Genomic DNA, 23066 nt, shown 5'->3' with positions numbered 1-23066 from the left:
CTTGTCGTTATCCAATCCACTTGCCTCCCTGAGTAAAGTTCCCCAGTCCATTTACTTGTCATCCTGCTTCCACATACAATTCAGTGACCTAGACTGAATTTGAGCTTTGTGATTTATGATGTGACCTAGAGGAAGTAATTCAGCATCGGGTTTCTCGTCTATGAAATAGGGACAGTGATACTCTCCCAGTGGTCATAATGGTTGAATTAGATTACATATTTAGTACTTGGCATAACTTAGCATGTAGTACTCTGAATAGTGGCTCTGAATGTTACTGTTTCAGTTGCAGACTTGAGAAACCTGTATAATTCCTCCTTTTAGAGATGGAGAATGCTAGGTGTAGAAAAGTTGAACCGCATGGCCCATGGCACTTCTTGGCCCTTGAAAGGTGTATAGACACAGACCTCTGCACTCACTCTTTCCATATCAGACTTCTTAAGGGGAAAACGAGCACCCATTCCATTTTTAAAATTATAGTATCTGTACAGATGCTTCAAAAATAGGTGCAGGCCAGACGGGAATAGAAAAGCACCTACAAATCTAATCTACTTTCGTTACTACTCTTCATCTCTCTGCTCAGCAGTGCGCCCCACCCCACCATGCACAGTTTTCTTGAAACACAGCTTTAAATGCTGGTGACAGGCCCCAGCCAGCGTTTAACCTGATTCTAACTTAAGAAACTGGATTAGACAGTAGCCTGACAGCCTTTCTTGTTGCTTACCTAAATCAGGGCTTCAAATAAGAAGAGGAAATTAAAAATTTGAGCCTGCTTAATTCAGTACATTTAGACACAAAAATCCAATATTCAGGGCAATGTTGATATTTCAAGAGTCAATTTTTAAGATGTTAATAAAAGAAGTACCCTTCTGAGCTAGTGATGGCTAGGAATAACGTGTGAAATGGGGTGTTGGCTGCTGTTAGCTAGGCATGTAGTATTTGCTTTCTTCCAGAACAACTAGCTGAGGTAAGAATGAAAAAGGGAGCTTATACTTTGATGAAGCATTAAACGTGATTGAGAGTGTTACAGCTGCAGCTCCATGCCATTATGTAAATTAAGCCAGAGCAAAGTTGCTGTTTTTAATGTGTCTGCTATCAAAGGACACACACAACCACCCTGCAATAAACACAAACAGCTGAGCAATGTATAAAGCTTTCACAGGTGTGAGGCTGTTTTGTTTTACTTTGGGTCATGTAGGCATCAGTTATTTTCTGTTTAGGAGAAGAATTTCTCTGAATAGAATTGGAATATGGATGTTCTAGATTCTTCCTAATTACCCTTGGCTGCTCTATTGCAGGCCTTGATGACTAGGTACTACTTTCCCATCAGGAAGTACAGTGTCTTCTAAGCTCCTGGATATACAATTTCCCTTCAGGCCTTCACATACTCACTGTTTCTTAAAGGAGTCATTTATCATGCAGTCTGCATTTGTTAATAATGGTTTTCTCCTTTTTAATTATTTAAAGAGAAAATGTATGGCATATATATGATAAACTATATATATATAGTATTCATAATACATAAATAACATGTATGCACATATATGCACCTAAGTGACTATAGAGAATTGACTCTACAAAGTTGTCTTCAAACCTCCATGTTGGACCATAGTATACATGCATGCATACAATGACAACAACATTAATTATAAATCTGATCAATTAATTAAAATACTTATAACACGTCCCAGAACCTGATGAAACATTTTTGTACATCTTTGTACATTTTGATATTACATAGGATGACTTCCAAACTACACTTGTGGTCAGACATTGTCTAGGGCAGCACTGTCCAATGGAAATACAAACTAAACCACAAATGTAAATTTAAAATTTGGGTAGCTATATTTTTTAAAGGAAAATATTGCTTTTTTGATATAATTTTTTATTTGTTACAATTTATTCACTTTGTATCACAGCTGTAGTCCCACCCTCATCCCCTCCCAATCCTGCCCTCTTTTCCTCCCTCATCTCTTCCCATGCCTCCCCTCCCCGAGTCCACTAATAGTGGAGGACCTCCTCCCCTTCCATCTGACCCTGGCCTATCAGGTCTCATCAGGACTGGCTGTATTGTCTTACTCTGTGGCCTGGTGAGGCTGCTCCCCCCTCAGGGGGATGTGATCAAAGAGCTAGCCACTGAGTTCATGTCAGAGACAGCCCCTGTTCCCCTTACTAGGGTGCCCATTTGGAAACTGAGCTGCCAAGGGCTACCTCTGTGCAGGGATTCTTGGTTATCTCCATGAATGGTCCTTGGTTGGAATATCAGTCTCAGAAAAGACCCGTAGGCCCAGATTTTTTGGTTCTGTTTTTCTCCTCAAGAAGTTAAACAGCAACAAATCAAGTACTCCAATTAAAAAATGGGATACAGAAGTAACCACAGAATTCTCAATAGATGACTACCAAATGACAGAGAAACAGTTAAAGAAATGCTCAACATCCTTAGTCATCTGGCAAATGCAAATCAAAATGACCTTGAGATTTCACCTTATACCCATCAGAATGGCTAAGATCAAAAACTCAAGTGACAACACATGCTGGAGAGGTTGTGGAGAAAGGGAAACCCTCCTCCACTGCTGATGGGAACGTAAATTTGTACAACCACTTTGGAAATCAATCTGGAGCTTCCTCAGACAATTAGGAATAGTGCTACCTTAAGATCCAGCTAAACCACTCCTAGGCATATATCCAAAATATGCTCAAGTACACAGCAAGGACATTTGTTCAACCATGTTCGTAACAGCTTTATTTGTAATAGCTAGAAGCTGGAAACAACCCAGATGTCCCTCAGTTGAGAAATGGATACAGAAATTGTGGTACATTTACACAAATGGAATACTACTCAGCGATTAAGAACAAGTCAGGGCAAGAACCTAGAGGTAGTGACGAAGCAGCAACCATGGAGGAAGGCTGTTTCCTGGGTTGCTCCGTCTGCCCGTTTATACATCCCAGGACCACCTGCACAGGGTTATCCCCACCCCCAGGGACCTGGGTTCTCCCAGTTCATTCCTGAATCTCGAAAGGCCCCCACAGACTTCCTGCAGGCCAGTCTTACAGAGACATTTTTCTCCGTTAAGATTTCCTCTTCCCAGGTGTCTCTGTGTCAGTCTAACAAAAATCAACCAGCGTAAGGGGTTACTATCCAAAATATGCAAAGAACTCAAAACCCAACTGCAAGGAAAAAAGTGCAAAAAGACATACAATTGACCATCAGGTATACGAATGCTCAACATCACCAGTTGTCAGGAATGCAAAGGAAAACCACTGGAGTTCCCTGTTGGAGGACGCTTACATCATCCTCAGCAGATAAAGGACAACTCGAGGGAAGAAGTAGAAGGGTCCTCCCGCATGCGGCTTGTGGAAGTGTAGATTACAGCAGCATCCTGGGCTTGTGTGGTGCTGTCTTAATTGTGTGTATATGTGTGTTGGGGTGGTATACACACTTACAAGTACATACGCCCATGGAGGCCAGAAGAGGAGAGGGCACATGAGCTGCAGTTACAGGCAGTTGTCAAGGGTGTTGGGAACCACACTCCAGTCCTCTGCAGGAGCAGAACTCGATCTTAACTGCTGAGCCATCTCTCCACACTTTAAAATGCTTTCTCAATTAAGAGTAAAGGCATATGACCCAGAAACCCTACCACTATGTGCACATCCTCTGGAGCTAAGTCAGCATGTCAGAGACATGCCTGCACTCTCAAGATCTTTGCAGTATTATTCACAGAGACCAAGAGATGGGATCAGTGTAGGTAACCATCGACAGATGAGCAAAGAAAGATCATTATTTATATGCATGGTAGAAAACTGTTCAGCCTTTAAAAATCCTGTTGTTTCAACAATATAGATAAATCTAGAGGACACCATTTGAAGTGAAATAAGCCAGGCACAGAAATACAAATGCTTCATGATATCAGTTATGTGTAAAATCTAAAAGTTCTGAGCACAGAAGGAGAGAGAATAAAATGGTGGTTATCAGAGCTGGGAGTAGGGCAGGAAAGATGTTTCCCAAAGGATGTTACTTCAAAGTAAATAGAACGTTACTAGTAATCCAAAGCATCCTGCCTTTCACTAACTCCCATGTGAAACCCAACTCACCAAGCTGGACACCGGCCTGTCCATGAGCTTTCTGAGACTGGGGTGACAGAGTGCTTGACTTTACAGTGTGCCTGGGTCATCCCAAAATTCACGTGGGTGATTGACTGTGGCTGCAGTTCCCCAACTCACTGTACTATGGGGACATACAAGAATGTCTGTTTTACTCTGAAGTTTTCCAGCTGTTCTGCTGTGATTGTGGTTACATCTGTGTTGGTGCATTACCTTGATGTGCCATAGTCTAACTCAGTAGGTGGAGATGGCCCAACAGCTTTCCAGAGTGGCCAAAGCCCAGTAATGAGCTATTGGACACCATCACAGCCTTGGGTGTTTCCTCTTTGCTTTTGTCTGGTCATTCTGATGCTCATTTTTCTTTATTCAGATGTGCTTTGGGTGTCTCCTTTGATCAAATACTCGCAAAGCTCTTAACTGTTTTTCATCATGTTGTCTGACTTTATCGATTTGTTCTTTAGTATTTCAATAAGTCTATTGCAAAGCTTGTGTTGTAGAAGTCATGTCCTGCTCTATAGTCTCTCTTTTCTTTAAATGACGTCTGCTTCTTCCTTAATATTATTAAAGTTCTATTTAATAATCATGCCTATGCTTGTCTCTAGTGTTTCTCTGTGTTCACCTCCAAAGTTGTAAGTGTTCTCACTTGTTTTCTTCTCAAAGTGTTGTTTTGCCTTTTACATTAAGCTTCTTGTCTGTATGAAGTTAGTATTTGTGTGGTGTGAATGGTGGGCTAAGATACCCTAGTTTCCGTGTGGCCACCCAGTTAACATGCAAGTGCTGTGTTGTTCCCATTAAAAAGCATTCATGCATAGGTCTATGCCGGGCTTTGTGCTGTTCCTGACAGCCAACGTTGTTGTGGTTAATGTTGGAGCGAAGTAGTATGTGGGTGAGGTTCTTGAGACAGTAATCCTTGAGTCAAGTGCAGTTAGTTTACTCGGGTGAGTGAGGCAGCGCTTAGGCTGAAAGAGATCACATCTCAGTATAAGCACTAAGTGTTGTCAACCCTCACTTGATTTTTTTAATTTCACTTCTGTGATTCACATCTTTACCAATAAATGGTGCTTCATGTATACCAATGCATATTTATGCTTTATATATGTGTGTTCATGTGTGATAGCACATGTGTATTAAAGTATTCTTATGTTAGTTTCATTATAAAATTGACATTACACTGTAACTGGGCTTTTTGGCTACTGTATTGGGTTCTTATATTTACTACCCTTCTCTACTACAAACCTTTCCAGTCCCTAACACTAGGTAGGTAAGAAAGAAGGTGAGCGGGAAAGGAAGAATAGAACTTTTTAGACTACTTCCTGCTGATTAGGGACATTGAGTTCCTTGGGGCAAGTCCAGTCTTCATTGTCAGAATATTTCCAAACAATAAGTAGCTGTCCAGCAATCCAGAAGTCCAGCAGTCCAGAAGTCCAGCAATGCAGCAATAGCAAAAGCAGCAGTAGGAACCAGCAGCAGCCACCTCTTTGAAGCACCTCCAGTCCCTCTTGGGGCTCTGGCATTTATAAGAGTCCCAGAATTCAAAATGTAAACTGTCCTCTGCTGGCAAAATCATGCCCCTGCCAGAGCATGAGACACATAGCCTGCTGCTGTGAACAGTCTGAAGGAGTCCCATGTCCCACACCTGGGATTAAAACAAAAACATATTCACATAGCCTAACTGAGTTAAAAAAATTTTTTCTCACTTTATTCCACAGAACTCCTAAAATAGAAATCCTAGAAAGAAAGTTATTTTCTGTGTCAGCTAAGGTGGGTGGGTTATGTGCATTAATTATTTTGGTGGTTTTAGTAGCAGCAGTTGACTTGTGTGGCACGTCCATTTTCCCTTCCTTACACTTAACTTTGGCCTTGATACTGACAGAGCAGCCGCTGTCTAGACACCAGGACATTTCATTGGCCTAGAAAGACTGCATTCCCTCACCTCATTGAAAAGGAGAAAAATCCCTACTTTGTGCCCAGTGGAGAACTGGATATATTTTAGAATAGTGATCACCTCTCACATGACTGGTCTTGGAGCACATGGCCCTGGATTTGTGTTTGTCTAAGAAAGATAAACACACAAGACAAACTCCTCTTCTTTTCCGGTTGTAGCATGTTGTTTGCAGACCTCAGAATAAAGTTAGTATGAGTACAGGCACAGAGGCTGTTCCTATCAAAACCTTTCCATGGCTTCTCCTTGCACGTGTGGAACCCAGACACTCGGATGCCCACGGCACGTTCCCCCTTTCCAGCTGCCTCTCATACCCCAGCTCACCAAGCACTCACGGGGCCTTGTATTTCTAAAGGGAGCCGTGTACTTCCCTCTCTCAATTAAACATTTCTTTCTTTCCTTGTTTTTGCCCAGCGTTTCTGTAACTTTTAGGTCAGATTTCCTCTCTGACACTGGAGAAGATGTAATCTTCTCTACTCTGTTCTCTTACAAGGCTCTGTACTTCTAGGACAGATCTTTTTGTTCAATCCATTTCTTCAATTACAGCGTAAGCTTTAATGCCCTGCTCACCACACTGCATGCTCTCCCTTGGGTCCAGCCCAGCTCCTGGCGTGTAAGTGCACATTAAATGCTGTTTGGTTATATCTGTATTTTTATGTCTGTGACATTTATGCGGTCTGCAGAGAGTGTGTCTGGGGTGTTTCTGTGGCCTACAAAGGACGGTTTGCTCGTGAGAAGTGAACCATAAACTGCAGGTACATTCACTCATGCTGCACCTGTATGCCATGGGGCTAAGAGCTTCCGGTTTAAGAACGCTTTTTTGTTCTCTCTAACTTAAAACACAGCACACCCAGATTTCCCTTTTATTTAAGTGTTTTTCGTGTTCTCCTTTATTGAGTAATGTTTTTTATGTTTAAGTTGAAAGCCCTACAGTCAGGGTATATATAACATTTAACATAAATGGCAGTTAAACTGCCCAAGTAATGAGGACATAATATATCACAGTCAATGAATAAATAAATCCTGTGGTACTAAGCTGTGTTTTCTCTTAGCTTTTGGAGGTGGTACTAAATTTCCAAAATTCAGCAAAAGGGTATGCACGAGTTGCTTTCAAAGCTGTGCTGCACACGCCTCCTTCACTGTGCGTAATTTCCATGTGTGTAGACAGCCTTCATCTTCCCTGCTCCTCCTTTCAGAAACAATAATAAATTTTATCACCTTTCTGCCAATCAGTGTCATTGCGGGCTGTCAATACTATTCCTCATTTAAGATGCAAATGATCTAATAATCTCCTACTTATGTTGGAGCAGATGGGTGGCACACACAGTTATCTCTGTGCTCACACAGTGGTGCTCTGCATTCTTATTCCAGAAGAGAGCTGCTGGTTAAATCCCACTGAATGTGAGATTAAAAGGCTCATGGATGCAAATGATATATGCAGAGCTGTGTGCTTACTCAATGGTACTGTTGAATAATAATGTTTTTTAAAGATCAATTTTGTGCCTAAAGCCAGTGAAACTCAGAAAGGGATGGGAACATTAGGTGAAATGTTAAAATTTTATTCAAATAGCAGCAGTGAGAGCTGAAGCGAATCTCCTGCAAGCTTCAGTTTTCTCCACAGAACAACAGGGATGATGAAAACACCACTTAACAGTATTCTCCTGTGGAGAAGATGACACCATCTAAGCACTTATTCTAGCCCACGACCTGAAAGAGTTGGGAATATGTCAGCTGCCACACACTGGAAGACTTCTGTCTTTCATCCCCCATTCTTCTTTCTCCCCTCTTGTTAGTCAACATATTATCATCAGAGCTATATTTTCAAAGCTCGCTTTGGCCTACCACCACCTTTTTGTAGCTTTTCAGCCTCAGAAATCTTTCTTGTTTCTTGTGTCTGGTGAGCATTAATGTCTTCTGATTTGTCACCGTTCCCATTGTTGTGACCAGAGCCCTGAAAGAAGAATGAACAGGAGAGATTTACTTGGTACACAGTTTCAGAAGGTTCGGTCTCCAGTTGCTTGGCTCCATGTGGTTGGTGAGCGTGTGGAGGAGAAGCATGTGGAAGAGAACATTGTTCACTTTGTTAGGCAGGACAGAGAAAGGGATACAGGAGAGGCAGAAAGAGACAGCCTGAAGAGGCTAGAACAGGATAGCAGGTTGTCCTTCCAGGAGCACACCCAGTAATCTAATTTTTCTAGCTGGGACCCAGAATTGCCTCCCCCACCCCCCAATAGCAGCAGCTGGGGAGCAAGTTTTCAATAAAAGAGCCTCTGGGAGACTGACTATTCACACCTAACACCACCTGGCCCTGACCTTCCTAACCACACCCTTCTGGCCCAGGTCACAAGCCAGGCCCAGATGCTGCTGCCTTGGCTGTGCTTCCACTCTGGCAGTTTTTGCTGCAGACGTCAGCTCTTCGTGTTGCCGACTCTCGATCTAAAGGAGCAGTGTCTCCGCACAGCTGTAGTCCCACGTGTCTCCTTGTAGTCTGTCACTATATTGCCGCCCTCCTCTCTCACTAGCTTCTGAGCTCCGTAAGAGCGGACGTGCTGATACTCACCAAATGTATCACTAACCAGCAGGTATTCAGTAAAAATGTGCTAAATCACATAATAGGATGTGCTGTGCTTTTATTTTAATTTCAGTGTGTTTGTATTATTCTAGGTTCTTGGCCTTGTCCAAAATATGAGTGTCTTCCAGTGTCCAAACTGTCAACACAAAACTCATATTTTTGGTGCTGATGGTGCAAGAAAACTAGCACAGACCCTTGATCTTGATGTTCTAGGTAAGACCTTAGAACGCTCTTGCTCAGGGGAAGACTGGTTGCAGGGGTGGGAAATGGCAATGAAATCTGTTGATGGAGTGTAACAGTAAGGAGTTGTTCGGGCTTTGTGTTTTTAATGTGTTTGTGTAGTGCCACTGTTTGTTAAGCGAATAGGCTTGTTCTATAGGCCATGATAAAAATCTATGCTAGATTAAAAACTCCCTATATATTCAGTTTGAGGAGAGAGGTGTGGTCTGAGTACTATGAATTGAAGTAATTTTTTTTTTTTGGTTTTTGTTGCGTTATTTTGTTTGTTTTTTCAAGACAGGGTTTCTCTGTGTAGCCTTGACTGTCCAAGACTCATTTTGTAGACTAAGCTGGCCTTGAACTCACAGAGATCCCCCTGCCTCTGTCTCCCTGAATGCTGGGATTACAGGTTTGTGTCACCACACCCAGCTTGAAGTCATATTTTAAAGGACGATAGGTACCTTGGTTGCAACATTGAACATAGACATTACTATGTAAGTAGGTGTCTGTGGACACGCTCACTTAGTGTGTTACAGTATGATTGCGTACAAATGCCTTTATGAGTTCTTTGCTTGTCTTTCAACTGCAGAAGGACAGTGTCTCCTCCTGTCTACTATCATATGCGATTACCATTTCTATAAAATACGGCACCTGAATTTTTATTGCATGTATTAGTCATAGCACTGAATCAAAGAATTAATTAGTATAGGAGGAAAACAAAATCATGTTATAAGTGAAAAAAATAAAACAAAAACAAATTTTGGATAAAGTATGATTTTTCTAAAGAGGTAACTTTTTTTTTTTTGTAATCATGAATGAGCTTCCGTTCTGGGCAAAGACAGGTGTTACTAGTTCAGATAGTTGAAAGTTAAGATTCTTTAGTGATGAAAGAATTTCAAAACATTCTCTATTATAACACGGTTTTGAAAGTTAATGCTAAATGTATTATTGTTATTATGCATTGCTGTGTAGCAGCAACTATAATACCAGATAAATGCTAATGATATATTTTCATACATTACTGTAAATATAGCCACTAATTATATTCTGAAACTGTTTTTCATTTAACTAACCTAGAAAGTTCAACAATCCAAATCTGCATAATAATGTAACAGACTGACTTTTTCTTATATAACAAAGTAAATGTGTAATTATAATGATATTATGAATTATGCTAGTGTGTAATTCCCTAACTTAGAACAAGGGGACCGCTTTCTAAGTCATTTATTTGATGCTGAAGCCTCTTGTAAACTAGAAGTTCTCTTACGCAGCAGCTCATACATGTTATGATGACCTAAAGCATGTCAGAAGTATTGACTGCTATAGATGAGATCTCAATACTGTTACAGAAAAGATTGTTCCAAGCTCCTACTCATGTACTTAATGTAGTTGGGGACCCCAGAGAGGTCTTCCATGGACTGCAGCAGGAACTCTGCTTATAAACAAGTTGGGATTGGGCTACTTTGTGGTTTTTTTCTTTATCCTCCTGGTTCCATCCCCTAATACTATATAGGAGAGAAATGAGGATGAGGGAGGGAGATAGGAGAGAAAAGGGATAGAGGGGAAAGAAGGCCTGAATCTAATTTCTTTCCTTTTATTTCTTCTTTGACCATGGCTACTAATAAACCACAACCAACCCCACTAAATGACCAACAACCACCCACATCTCTTGGGCCCCAAGCATTTATGTACCCTCTAAAAAGTTCCCAGGATTCCAAACATCACACAGTAGCAGCAACTATCTGCAGCTGGCAAAAACACCTTTCTGCTAGAGCACGAGGCAAATCATAATCAGCTGCATGGACAGGCCAAAGAGCCCCACACACCTACATCTGAGACTGAAGTGAAAGCACATTCTTACAGTATTTATGTGTTTTTTAAAGAAACCAAAGTTCCAGAATTCTAAAAAATGTTACTATAGACGGGGATGAGGAACTGAAAGCAGGAGAACTCGCTCAGCTAAGGTTTCCTGTTTAACATCTTCACCTCACTCCATTCTTTTATGACCTGTTGGGTTGATTGTTCCTAAAACAGAGCTTTGACTTTTTTAACTTCTGTTTTAGAGTGTATTTACGTCCTGTGTGACTGTGAAGGAGTGGCAGTACATGTGCCGTTGTGTTCACGTGGAATCAGAGAACAGCTTTCAGGAGTTTGTTCTCTGATTCCTTGATGTGAGTCCCTGAAGTGGACCTCAGGCAAGTGTCTTTACTGACCGAGCCATCCCTCTGGCCTGAAGTGGCTCTTCCAAACCCTTATTTTTATGAGCTGAGTTGATGTGAAGTAGTTAAGTCTCAGACTATCACAGACAAGGACTCCCAGCATCTAAAATGTGCTCTGACTCTTTTCTAAGATGCTCTTTCCTCCCAGGCTGCTCCTTGGGCTTCAGTCCCATTCCCACTGTGGCCTCCCATGGTCTTCTGTGTCTGCATGTAGTGTCATGACTCTCTGGAGGGCAAATCCCATGTCTGAAGATGATTGTATAAAATACAGCATTGGCCTATTTTACTCTGTTTCTGCAGCAAAAAAGAAGTCATTCAAGTTTCCTTGCTATTCATAAATCAAGATAAAAACGTCCTGGGTTTCTAAGCACTTGATGTAACATTTACCCTGTCTGTTCCTGTGAGAATCCCCTACAGTCTTATATTGATCTGTAGAAGGGACATCAAAATTTCTGCAAAGCTGATCCTTAAATGGCTACTGAAATAATCTTATTTTTGTCATTTGGATGTTGGATATTTTATCAGGATTTTAAAGGAATAGGAGAGAGAGAGAACTTTGTTAGAGTGGTTTACAGTGTGTGGTCTGGCTGATCCAATAATGGCTCTCTCTCAACCTGTACCAAAAAGCTAATAATCCAGTAGTTTTTCAATTCAAAAAGCTGAATCTCTCAGTTGGTCCTCAGTCTATGTTGCAGTCAGGTTTGAATACCAGCACAGTAATTCTTCAGCAGCAGAATATAGATGAACTCACCAACAAAGAGTGAAGAGAAGTAGGCGAAAAGCAAAAGCTTCCTTGCATATCCTTTTATGTGGGTGGCCACCAGAAGGTGTGGCCAGAGTAGGGTGGATCTTCCCCACCTCAGTGATCCAGCCAAGCAGATCTTTCGCAGATGTGGCCGGATTCTTGGGTTTTAGTTGGTTACAGATATAGTTAGGTTGACAACCTAGATTAGCATCATGAATATTTATGAAAAAGTGAAGATTCTGTGAGCAGAGTATAGCAGTATTCACGAATAAAAATGTTTTCATAAACCCATTTTCGTACATGAACTAAAAAATGTAAAAATAACTGGTTAAAAGAAATGCAATTGCAAGTTGACTGATAATAGCAGCCTGAAACATCTGTCCCTCCGCCAGCCATGCGTAATAAATTACACTATTTTGTGACATAGGCTTCTTCATTGTGTATATTGCTTGGCAGGTGTGGTATGAGGTATTGACATAAAACACACATTTACACACCCATTTTGGTCTTTATGGGGATCTGGGGCACTTGTAAGAATGCTGAGAGGAGTGGCAGGCAGTTCTGCTTCTGCCTGCTGTTCTCAGCCGTCAGGGCTCTGGGTCAGAGCCCTCTGCCGTAAGCACGACGATGCACATGTCTGTGCCCTGACCGGGCTTCCCGAGAACACACCAAGCTCACAAGTTATGTGCCATGCCACGTGGGTTGGTAGGTGGTGAAAAAGAACAATGTATCAAAATGGGTTGATATTGGGATTGACTTCCTTTAAAAATGCTTTTGTTACACTTTTTTGGTTTGTGCATGTGTGTGTTGGTGCAGGTACCATGGGACATAGGTGAAGGTCAGAGAACAACTTGGTTCTCTCCTTTCATCATGCAGGTCCTGGGGCTTTAGGAGCAAGCCCCTTTACCTGCTGAGCCATCTTGCCAGCCCTATATGACAGTTGTCTGCACTCAGGAAGATTCTGGTGTCTCTATATCCTTTCCTCATCAACTCCTCCATGACATGCAATACAAAATGTCTCCATCAGGTGTTACAGGAGAAAAACACTTACAAATGTCCTCTAGGCCATTCTTTGACTGGAGACCTTCAGCAAAGGACAAGTCAGTCTCCTCAGTTCTTCTTTGTTGTCCAGAGCTTGGACCTACGCAGACATCATTGCTCAATTGCCTCAAATGGGATTTTTCACCCTAAGTCTGCATTTAAGATTCCTCTTTTAGGTAGTTAGCAAATTGAGGGCAGGCATAATCCAACTTACTTTGAGAGATTTTATTCAGCATCTTTCTTTCGGAAGTTGGAGTAACACGATTGCGAATGCCTGTGTAAGCATCCCTGGTTCTGACGCTCTTGTGGGCTTTTGCAGGGGATGTTCCCTTACACCTCAGGATAAGGGAAACTTCGGATGCAGGTCAGCCAGTTGTGTTTTCTCACCCTGAAAGTGAAGAGGTAAGTTACATTCTGTGTGTCTGTCTGTCTTTTCATAGGATGTATTTGTGATATATAAAAAGTCGGGGAGATCAAGTCAAGCTTGCTTGTGCACAGGACATACATATACTTATATGTCTCTCTCTATATATATATGTCTATCTATCTGCCTACATATATCTATCTATCTATCTATCTATCTATCTATCTATCTATCTATCTATCTATCTCTATATATATATATAGATATATATATATATATATAGAGAGAGAGAGATAGATAGATAGATATAGATATCTATATCTATATCTATATCTATATCTATATATATATATATATATATAGAGAGAGAGAGAGAGAGAGAGAGAGACAAAGGCTTGATTTAAGCCATGCGGCATGTCCTGCACTAGGCCATAAGAGTGGATTCCCAAACTCGCAGTTCAAAGAATGGACACTTGACTTCCCAGCAGTTTTCTTCCTATCATGAGAACTTACAACATTCTCATCTTGCTGGCCAGCAACTTCTGCCTGCTCAGTATTACACCTTCAGCTGGTGTTCGAAAGAAGAGAAGCTGGTGTGCAAAGGTGTGCACACGGAGTCCCCAGTCAGAAGGGATGAGATGTTCCTAGTCTTTGCTTAATGAATATGACTGGGGAGTAGATTGGAAGACTGGTAGGGTTTTATTAGCCAGCATCATAAGGGATAAAACTGATGGATATTATGAGTCACCAATATATGACATTTTTAAGGATAAAACGTGTTATTACAATGTCTTCTGAAAACAGACATGAAATCGGTCACGTGTATCTGTTTCCTGCTTAGTCTTTGCCGTTTACCTTGGAAACCCAGTGTGTCATCTTTGACGTAGTTTTCACTCCCCCTTTTCCTAGGACATGAACCCTGTTTCCTAGGAGCTTCTGTCCTCCGCTCTAGCCCTGTCTCAGCGGACTGGACTGTCCACTATGACAGCTGCCCTGCTCACTTCCGTTCACGCCTCTGATCTGTGTGAACAAGAAAGTAAAAGAACCACGTCTGGTTAATGCCATGAATAAAGTGAGAGCTGCTTTGACTAGTGGTGGACAGGCAGCGCCTCTTTGAGAGGTGCCCTGTGGTGGCGCACAGCGCCTCTCCCTGTCTCGGGGTCAGCAATGGCGTGCAGCTGCTGGAGTGTGACCTTTGAGTGAATCAGTGTAGTGCTTATCCTTGTTTTCGTCCTCTCTGCCTTCCAGGATTAAATTTCCTTTCCACTTTTCCTTTAAAGAACTTTCAGATAAGCAAAGCCACAACTCTTTATTGCTTTCATATTAAAGTATGGTAACCTCAACTATCAAAAATATATTTTCAACATACAGTATATGAAAAAGTTCAAAATGATATTTTTTAAAAAAATTATGCACATTTAAATGAATTCCAAGGGCAGAATATTTAAAGGTATTCTATGGTGATTCCTTTCAGATAATAGTATTTACTATGAATTTAATTATGAGTCGAGATTTTAAGGTATTTCTATCTGTTCATTATTGCTTTTTTCCTTTAAAATACTCCAAAGATAAGAAGCATATTAAACTAGAGGCATGTCATTTAACAGAGAGTTTATAACAAATTACCCAAAGACAATATTTATTTTAAAAGTAGCGTTTGTGGGATTTTTGGAGTTTGTGTTTCTGTGTCCTGATCTATATGTGTGAATACTGGTTCTCATTGTTTCTACATGACAGTACTGAGGGTCCCAAAACAGCCTCAGTCATTTTAGCTAGGCTAGTTTTAGTGAAGTTTCTTCAAAAAATAATGATAAAAGTCACATGTTCATCAATGTTAAATGTGAAGTCTTCTGATCAGTTTTACTCGGACATTGTCACGAATAAGAAAGCATATAATACCTAGGTCCTTGTTCTCCAGCCATTGGAGCCATTACTTGCTATTCTGAGACTGCAGACATTATTATTGGTCATTTTTTAATAATAGTGGTCACAGGACCATACACCAGTCAGGCCTTTATTTATATGAGTTCTGTCCGCATATCAACTCAACGTGATATGTAGAGAATCCCCATATTGCATTTGAGGAAACTGAAACTTGAGGAAGCTGAATAATTTCCCCAGGACTGTGACAGAGCTAGAAAATTGTGAAATAGTAAAAGTCTAGTCTGTTCTTTACAGATACTGATCCCTTTACATTTTGTCAGCCTCTGGCTCCCATATTAATAGCTCCAACTTCTAAGAGCCTGGCACAACACTTAGGTACATTAGCACCATTTCCTACCTGATTCCCATGGCATCCTTGTGAAGCAGGTTATTCTTTTTTACCCCATAGTTGAGTCACAGTGAGGAAGTTTGTTCAGGATAGTATTAGAAGGCACCGGTACACTCAGCATTCACGCAACCCACACTCTCTCTTCCCAGTTCAGTTTTTGCTTGACTTTCATTGCAGGCCAGGTGGATGTGTCTAGAGTGCATGTGATCTGGCCTGCAGGTCACCTCTTCTTTGAGCAGCACAGAGCCCTGGAGGAGAGGCTGAGGAAAATCTGTCCCTCAGTTTCTGTTGCAAGGACAGCCATGCGACAGGTCACAGATCTTGACCTGATCAAACTATCCCTGGAAATTGTGTCCAGAATATGGCAGGATATATTTTTCTGAGAAATTTCCCAAGATATGTGCTAACAGTCACAAAAAAAAAAAAAAAAAAAAAAAAAAAAAAAAAAAAAACAACTCTGAAACTCTGAAGGGATGGAAAAGCCCAGAATCAGAGCCATTGCCAACCTGCCACTAAGAGGAACCCAAAAACAATTTCCCGAAGCTCTTGAATCTTTCTCTCCATCTGAATGTTGATTTCATGGTGAGAGGGTTAAATGTGATACATGGAACTGCACTGGAAAATGCCAACTAGATCAGAGCTGCCTTTCTTGCCTTTAAAACTTGCTTTCTAAAAGTGTTCTAGCCACGAAATGCCTTTCCTTTCCACTCGTTAAAGGTCTGGGTCCATTTACGCCCTTACCCTTACATGGCATTAAATAAATGTTACTCTCCTGGCACCTACAGTTCAGGGTTGCAGGATGTGAGTTATAAAGTCAGGATCCCACCTTCGGTATTAATGATATTTCTGGATATTACAGAGCTGTAGTGAGCCCTGGAACCTGCCTGTAGCTATGATGAATCTGGCCTGCTGATAACATCCTCCCCCAACACACACACAGACACACACACACACACACACACACACACACACACACACGTACATTTTGCTTCTGAAAGTTGAACTCTCCAGTAATGTTTAGCTTTCAGAAGAGATGAACACCACAGTGGTGGGGATTTAGTAAAGGGTGTGGGCTCTGAATGTAAGGCATCATTTGAAAAGTTAGAAGGGCTTGTGATACCAGTTAAGAAGAGCTAATGGACGAAAAGGGGGACATAACAACAGACACTGAGGAAATCCAAAAAATCATTAGGTCTTACTACAAAAGCATAAACGCCACAAAATTTGAAAATCTAAATGAAATGGACAGTTTTCTTGACAGAGTCCATTTGCCAAAATTAAATCAAGATCAGGTAAATAGATTGAATAGTCCTACATCCCCCAAGGAAATAGAAGCAGTCATCAAAAGTCTCCCTTCCAAAAAAAGCACAGGGCCAGTTGGTTTCAGCGCAGAATTCTACCAGACCTTTAAAGAAGAACTAACCCCAATTGTCTTAAAAAAAATTCCACAAAATAGAAACAGAAGGAACATTACCAAACTCATTCTGTGAAGCCACAGTCACCTTGATACCTAAACCACACAAAGACCCAACAGAAAAAGAGAATTCAGACCTGTCTGTCTTATGAACATTGATGCAAAAGTATTCAATAACATACTTGTAAACCGAATCCAAGAACACATCAAAGATATCATCCACCATGACCAAGGAGGCTTCATCCCAGGCATGCAGGGATGGTTCTATATACAGAAATGCATCATGTAATCTACCATATAAACAAACTGAAGGAGAAAAACCATATGATCATCTCTTTAGATACTGAAAAAGCATTTGACAAAATTCAACACCCGTTCATGTTTAAAGTCTTGGAGAGATCAGGGATACAAGGAACATACCTAAACATAGTAAAGGCAATATACAGCAAGCCTATAGCCAACATCAAACTAAATGGAGATAAACTTAAATCAATCCCACTGAAATCAAGGACAAGGCAAGGCTGCCCACTGTCTCCATATCTCTTCCAAATAGTACTTGAAGTCCTAGCTAGAGCAATAAGACAACTAAAGGAGATCAAGGGGATACAAATTGGAAAGGAAGAAGTCAAAGTATCACTCTTTGCAGATGATATGATAGTATACATGAACGACCACAAAAATTCAACCAGAGAGCTCCTACAGCTGATAAACACCTTCAGCAAAGTGGCTGGATACAAAATTAACTAAAAAAATAAAAAAAAATAAAAATCAGAAGCCCTCCTGTGTACCAAAGACAGAAGGGTCGAGAAAGAAATTAGGGAAACAACACCCTTCACAATACCCACTAATAACATAAAGTACCTTGGAGTGACTCTAACCAAGCAAGTGAAAAACCTGTTTGAAAAAAACTTCAAGTCTCTGAAGAAAGAAATTGAAGAAGATATCAGAAGATCGAAAGATCTCCCATGCTTATAGATTGGTAGGTTTGACATAGTGAAAATGGCCATCCTGCCAAAAGTAATCTACAGATTCAATGCAATTCCTATCAAAAAACCAACACAATGTTTTACAGACCTTGAAAGAAAAATTCTCAACTTCATATGGGAAAATAAAAAATGCAGAATTGCCAAAATGATCCTGTTCAACAACAGATCATCTGGAGGTATCTCCATCCCTGATCTCAGGCTGTACTACAGAGTAATAAAAAACTGCATGGTACTGGCATAGAAACAGAATGGTGGATCATTGAAATTGAAGAGAAGACCCAGAAATAAACCCACACACCAACGGATACTTGATTTTTGACAAAGAAGCCAAAACCATACAACATAAAAGAGACAGCATCTTCAACAAATGGTGCCGGGCCAACTGGGTGTCTACATGCAGAAAAATGCAAACAGATCCCTATTTATCACCCTGCACAAAACTAAAGTCCAAGTGGATCAAAGACCTCAACATAAAACCAGAAACACTAAATCAGTTAGAAGAAAAAGTGGGGAAGAGCCTTGAATTCATTGGCACAGGCTCTAAGATCAACAACCAATAAATGGGACCTCATGAAACTAAAAAGCTTCTGTAAAGCAAAGGACACTGTTGTCAGAACAAAACAACAGCCTACAAACTGGGAAAGGATTTTCACCAACCCTATGTCTGACAGAGGTCTAATATCCAGAATATATAAAGAACTAAAGAAGTTAAAAAGCAACAAATCAAGTACTCCAATAAAAAAAATGGAGTAGAGAGCTAAACAGAGAATTCTCTGTAGAAGAATATGGAATGGCAGAGAAACACTTAAAGAAATGCTCAATGTCCTTAGTTATTAGGGAAATGCAAATCAAAACAACACTGAGATTTCACCTTACACCCATCAGAATGGCTAAGATTAAAAACTCAAGTGACAACACATGCTAGAGAGGATGTGGAGAAAGGGGACTCCTCCCCCATTGCTGGGGGGAATGTAAACTTGTACAACCACTCTGGAAATCAGTCTGGTGCATTCTCAGACCATTAAGAATAGCGCTTCCTCAAGATCCAGCTATACCACTCCTAGGCATGTATCTAAAATATACTCAAGTACACAACAAGGACATTTGCTCAACCATGTTCATAACAGCTTTATTCATAATAGCCAGAAGCTGGAAACAACCCAGATGCCCCTCAGCTGAGGAATGGATACAGAAATTGTGGTACATCTATACAATGGAATATTACTCAGCAATAAAACACAAGGAAATCATGAAATTTGCCAGCAAATGGTGGGATCCAGAAAAGATCATCCTGAGTGAGGTATTCCAGAAGCAGAAAGACACATATGGTATAGACCCACTTAAAAGTGGATATTAGATATATAATATAGGATAAACAGTAAAATCTGTACACCTAAAGAAGCTGAACAAGAAGAAGGATCCTGGGTAGGAGGATCAATCCTCACTCAGAAAGACAAACATGGACATTGGAGGAAGGAGAGAACAGGAAGCAGGAAGAGGGCCTCTGAAAGACTCTACCTAACAGGGTATAAAAGCAGATGCTGAGACTCATAGCCAAACTTTGGGCAGAATGTGGGGAATCTTAGGAAAGAAGGGGATATAGTAAGACCTGGAGGGGACAGGAGCTCTATAGGGAGAGCAACAACCAAAAAATCTGGGCCCAGGGGTCTTTTCTGAAACTGATATTCCAACCAAGGACCATGCATGGAGATGACCTAGAACCCTGCTCAGATGCAGCCCATGACAGCTCAATCTCCAAGTGGGTTCCCTAGTAAGGGGAACAGGGACTGTCTCAGTGGCTGGCTCTTTGATCACCTCCCCCTGAAAGGGGAGCAGCCTTATCAGGCCACAGAGGAGGACAATGCAACCAGTCCTGATGAGACCTGATAGACTAGGGTCAGAGGGAAGGGGAGGAGGACCTCCCTATCAGTGGACTTGGAGAAGGGCATGAGAGGAAATGGGGGAGGGAGGGTGAGATGGGGAGGTTATAAAGGAGAGGGCTACAGTTGCCATACAAAGTGAATAAAGTATAATTAACATATAAAAGATAAAAATTTGATTTTATAAAAAGAAGAGCTAATGGTTGCTACCTACCAAGTGAATGGGCCAAACTTCTGCCATGTGCCTCAGTTAGGAAAGAAGACGAAATGAAACACAGAATGAATGTTGTAACAACCAGAGAATGCAGTAGCAGGACAGATGGTAGGTGCTTTGAATTCAGAACTCTGAATATCATAGCATCACCTCATGCTGGTGGCATTGCAATTGTTGACCTTTGACTGAGACTTCTTCACATGGAATGGACCAATGACAGATGATTTTTATGGCTTTATAGTTTGTATCAAATAAAAAATTAGCATAGAGAATGATGTCCTCTTAGAAGTTATTCTTGGTGAAGATTTTCAAATATAAGTGGAAGCTTTATTATCTTTTAATTCCTAGATTATCACCCCACTGCCTTAATATGAACTAAATATGATAGACCAACTACAAATATTTCAAAACAAAAATGAAACTAACTTCTATACATTATTCCCTCTGGTCCCATTTGTTTCATATTGCCTGCTAGTGACAGAGCAGACACAGTGTCTTCAACTGGCCTGTTAGACAGATCTGTAATAATAGCAGGCAGTTGAGTTAATGAACGGAAGAGTTAACAGTTTGAGAAATCTCAATTGTATATTTTACATGGATGTATTTGTGGCTTTTATGCTAGATAAAGGAAATACATGAATTTCATTATTCTTCAAGAGGAAATGTCCTCCAAAAGCTTTCATGTAACTGCTCAAACTCCTGCTCTTCCCCAACCCCTTCTGTTTTTGGAGTTTTGATACAGTCCCATGTAGCCTAGACTGCCTTTGAACGCACTATAGCTGAGGAGGACCTTCCTCTCCTGCGTCTCCTGCTTCTACCTCCCAACTGCTGGGGTTATAGGTATGTGACACCATTCCTGGCCAGGCTGTTCATTTCCTGGGGCATAAAAGTAATAGCAGTGACCACTTAGGAGTGCGTGCCGTGTGCCAGCACTTTACATGCCTCCTCAAAACGCTTGGAAGTGTGTGCTGCTCCCAAAGCCATTTTACAGCTCTAGAAACAGCCCAGCAGGGGTATGTAACTAGCCCAAGGCCCCTCAGCTAATCAAGAATGAAACCAAGTCTTCAGACCCAACCTGTGAGGCTCCAAGGTACCAGCTCCTCTCCTGTGAGTTGCCGTGCCTCCTTCTAAATCAGAACATCTCACAAATTTCCTAGCACAGTGCTTCAAATGCAATAAGGACCAAAATGGATTTGTTGAAATGATACAGCATTGCCTGAAAATATCCAGTCTCAACAATTTTGTCCAGATCAAAACTGTTAAAATCAGCACTTTCAGGATCACCACAGCAAATGCCAGTCTAACCACGATCTTGAGTTGATACACTGGGAGTCTAAGCTCCATTAAAGAGCAAAAACCGAGTGTGAGAAATTGAATTATTCTAGAATCACCTACAAGTTTTTGTATTGTGGTAGGCTTATGTCTCTAATTTAATATAGGCAAGTGCTAAATGATTATGAAAAGACGTCCTTGATCTATTGGGGCTCAGGTATAAATGATGTGTGACATAGAGCAAACAGGTGCCAGGAACTCTCAGTAGTATGTAGCCCTGGAGGGGACCAAGAGGCTGGTCACTGTGGCCCAAAGTCCAACTTATCACCAAGGAGTCATGATGTTTTAGACAGTCTTCACTTTTCTAGATGGTTTCCTCATCTATAAAGTGAAGGTGAATATAGAATTTATTCCTGGTAACTGTGAGGTTACCAGGAAACTGGGTAGTTTGTAATAATAGTGGTAGTTTGCTTATTACTATACTGGAGTAGAAATTTCTGCTTTTGCAAAATCTTAATACGGGTATGGTAGCACTGGGGAGACTGAGGCAGGAGGATTCTAAATTCAAGGCTAGCGTAGACTAATGGTGAAACCCTGCCTCAAAAAACTAAAGTCACACTGTTCCATGCTTATTGTGTATTGGTAAGATCAGCCGTTACTATTGCACTTGTATAAAAGAATTCTTTAAATTCAGATCTCATGGTCATTGTAACCAGAACAAAGGGGACTGGGCTAGCCTGTGTCTTTGGATCCATTCTTAACAATGCCTTGTGCTGAGAATTCCACAGAAGAAGTATGTGACACTTGACCCACAAAGTTTTGCACAAATTGAGCTGAGAAGAGCTATCTTATGCTCAGTGCTGTTGTGGTTGTCTTAGGGAGAATGAGGAAAATGCTTCCTCACGAGAAAACACGGGTAGTAAGAAATAGCTCTCTTTCTGTTGGCTAATTTCTTTTATGTCAAACGAGTTGACAGTGTCTAACTCAGAATTTCTCAGAGGAGGAAGGTCTAATTTTTCTGCAACTTGATTTTGTTAATTTGCTGACATTGGAATTAGAATTTGCAATAGAGCAATTGCTGGAATTGAATTTTTTTTTCAGACAACCATCACGTAAATAGCCTCAAATAGTGAGAAACTCTTCCCTGGCCACCTGCAGTGTACACAGCCGTTAGTCTACACCGCAGCCTGCTGCCTTATTGTCTGTGGCCATCTGTGGTAAGCAGTTCAGGAGTCATTGCTGGGAAACAGAGAACAATGCGTTTCTTCTTTTCCAGGCCAAAGCTTACCTGCACATTGCTTCTGAAGTGGTAAGAAGACTGCAGCCACCTCCAGAATGAGTCCCGAGGCCCTGGAATTGCCCTGGTATTTGATAACCATGAACTGTGGAAAATGAGCGTTGCTGTAGTGTGGTGCCCACAAAAATAATGACGATTATGATTTTTTTTCATTTCTGAAGAAATAATGTCTCATTTTCAGATTTGACTTGATAGCCTGTGACTCACAAATAAAATATTTCTGTGTCTGTGCTGCCTGTTCTGTTTAGGGGTTCTGAAGGCCGGTGTGTCAGCAGCAGTGCTGGTTCTGTATGCGGGGCTGACAGCTGCTGTGTCAGCTGCACTGCGCTCCGTCCATTGAGCCGCCTCTGAGCGACTATGGCCTCGTGATGCTGCAGTCCCAGGGCTGGAGAGAACTGCTGCAGCACAGCTAGTCACTCAGAGGCCTTACTAAATGTTTGTGGGTGTAAAGGCAACCCTCGCCACCAGGCAGTTTGGATCTTGCCTGTAGTCCTGTCTTAATCACATTCTTGATGAAAAGAACTTCTGCAC

The 23066-nt window shown here is 41.2% G+C and overlaps 1 protein-coding gene across 2 annotated transcripts in view; it reads left to right on the top strand.

Annotated features, from left to right (window-relative positions):
* Nucleotides 1–22762, top strand: part of Nubpl (NUBP iron-sulfur cluster assembly factor, mitochondrial) — a 198857-nt gene extending 176095 nt beyond the window's left edge. For both annotated transcript variants that reach the window (XM_055608620.1, XM_055608621.1), the window contains exons 9-11: nt 8705–8825; nt 13156–13238; nt 22515–22762. In XM_055608620.1, the coding sequence (XP_055464595.1) occupies nt 8705–8825; nt 13156–13238; nt 22515–22577 (267 nt within the window). In that variant the 3' untranslated portion in view covers nt 22578–22762. The remainder of the gene's footprint in view (nt 1–8704; nt 8826–13155; nt 13239–22514) is intronic.
* The last annotated feature ends 304 nt before the right edge of the window (nt 22763–23066 follow it).

This window comes from Psammomys obesus, unplaced genomic scaffold, assembly GCF_907164565.1.
Source record: "Psammomys obesus unplaced genomic scaffold, mPsaObe1.curated_primary_1811, whole genome shotgun sequence".
Classification (NCBI taxonomy): Eukaryota; Metazoa; Chordata; class Mammalia; order Rodentia; family Muridae; genus Psammomys; species Psammomys obesus.
This window is presented reverse-complemented; position numbering and strand designations above follow the sequence as displayed.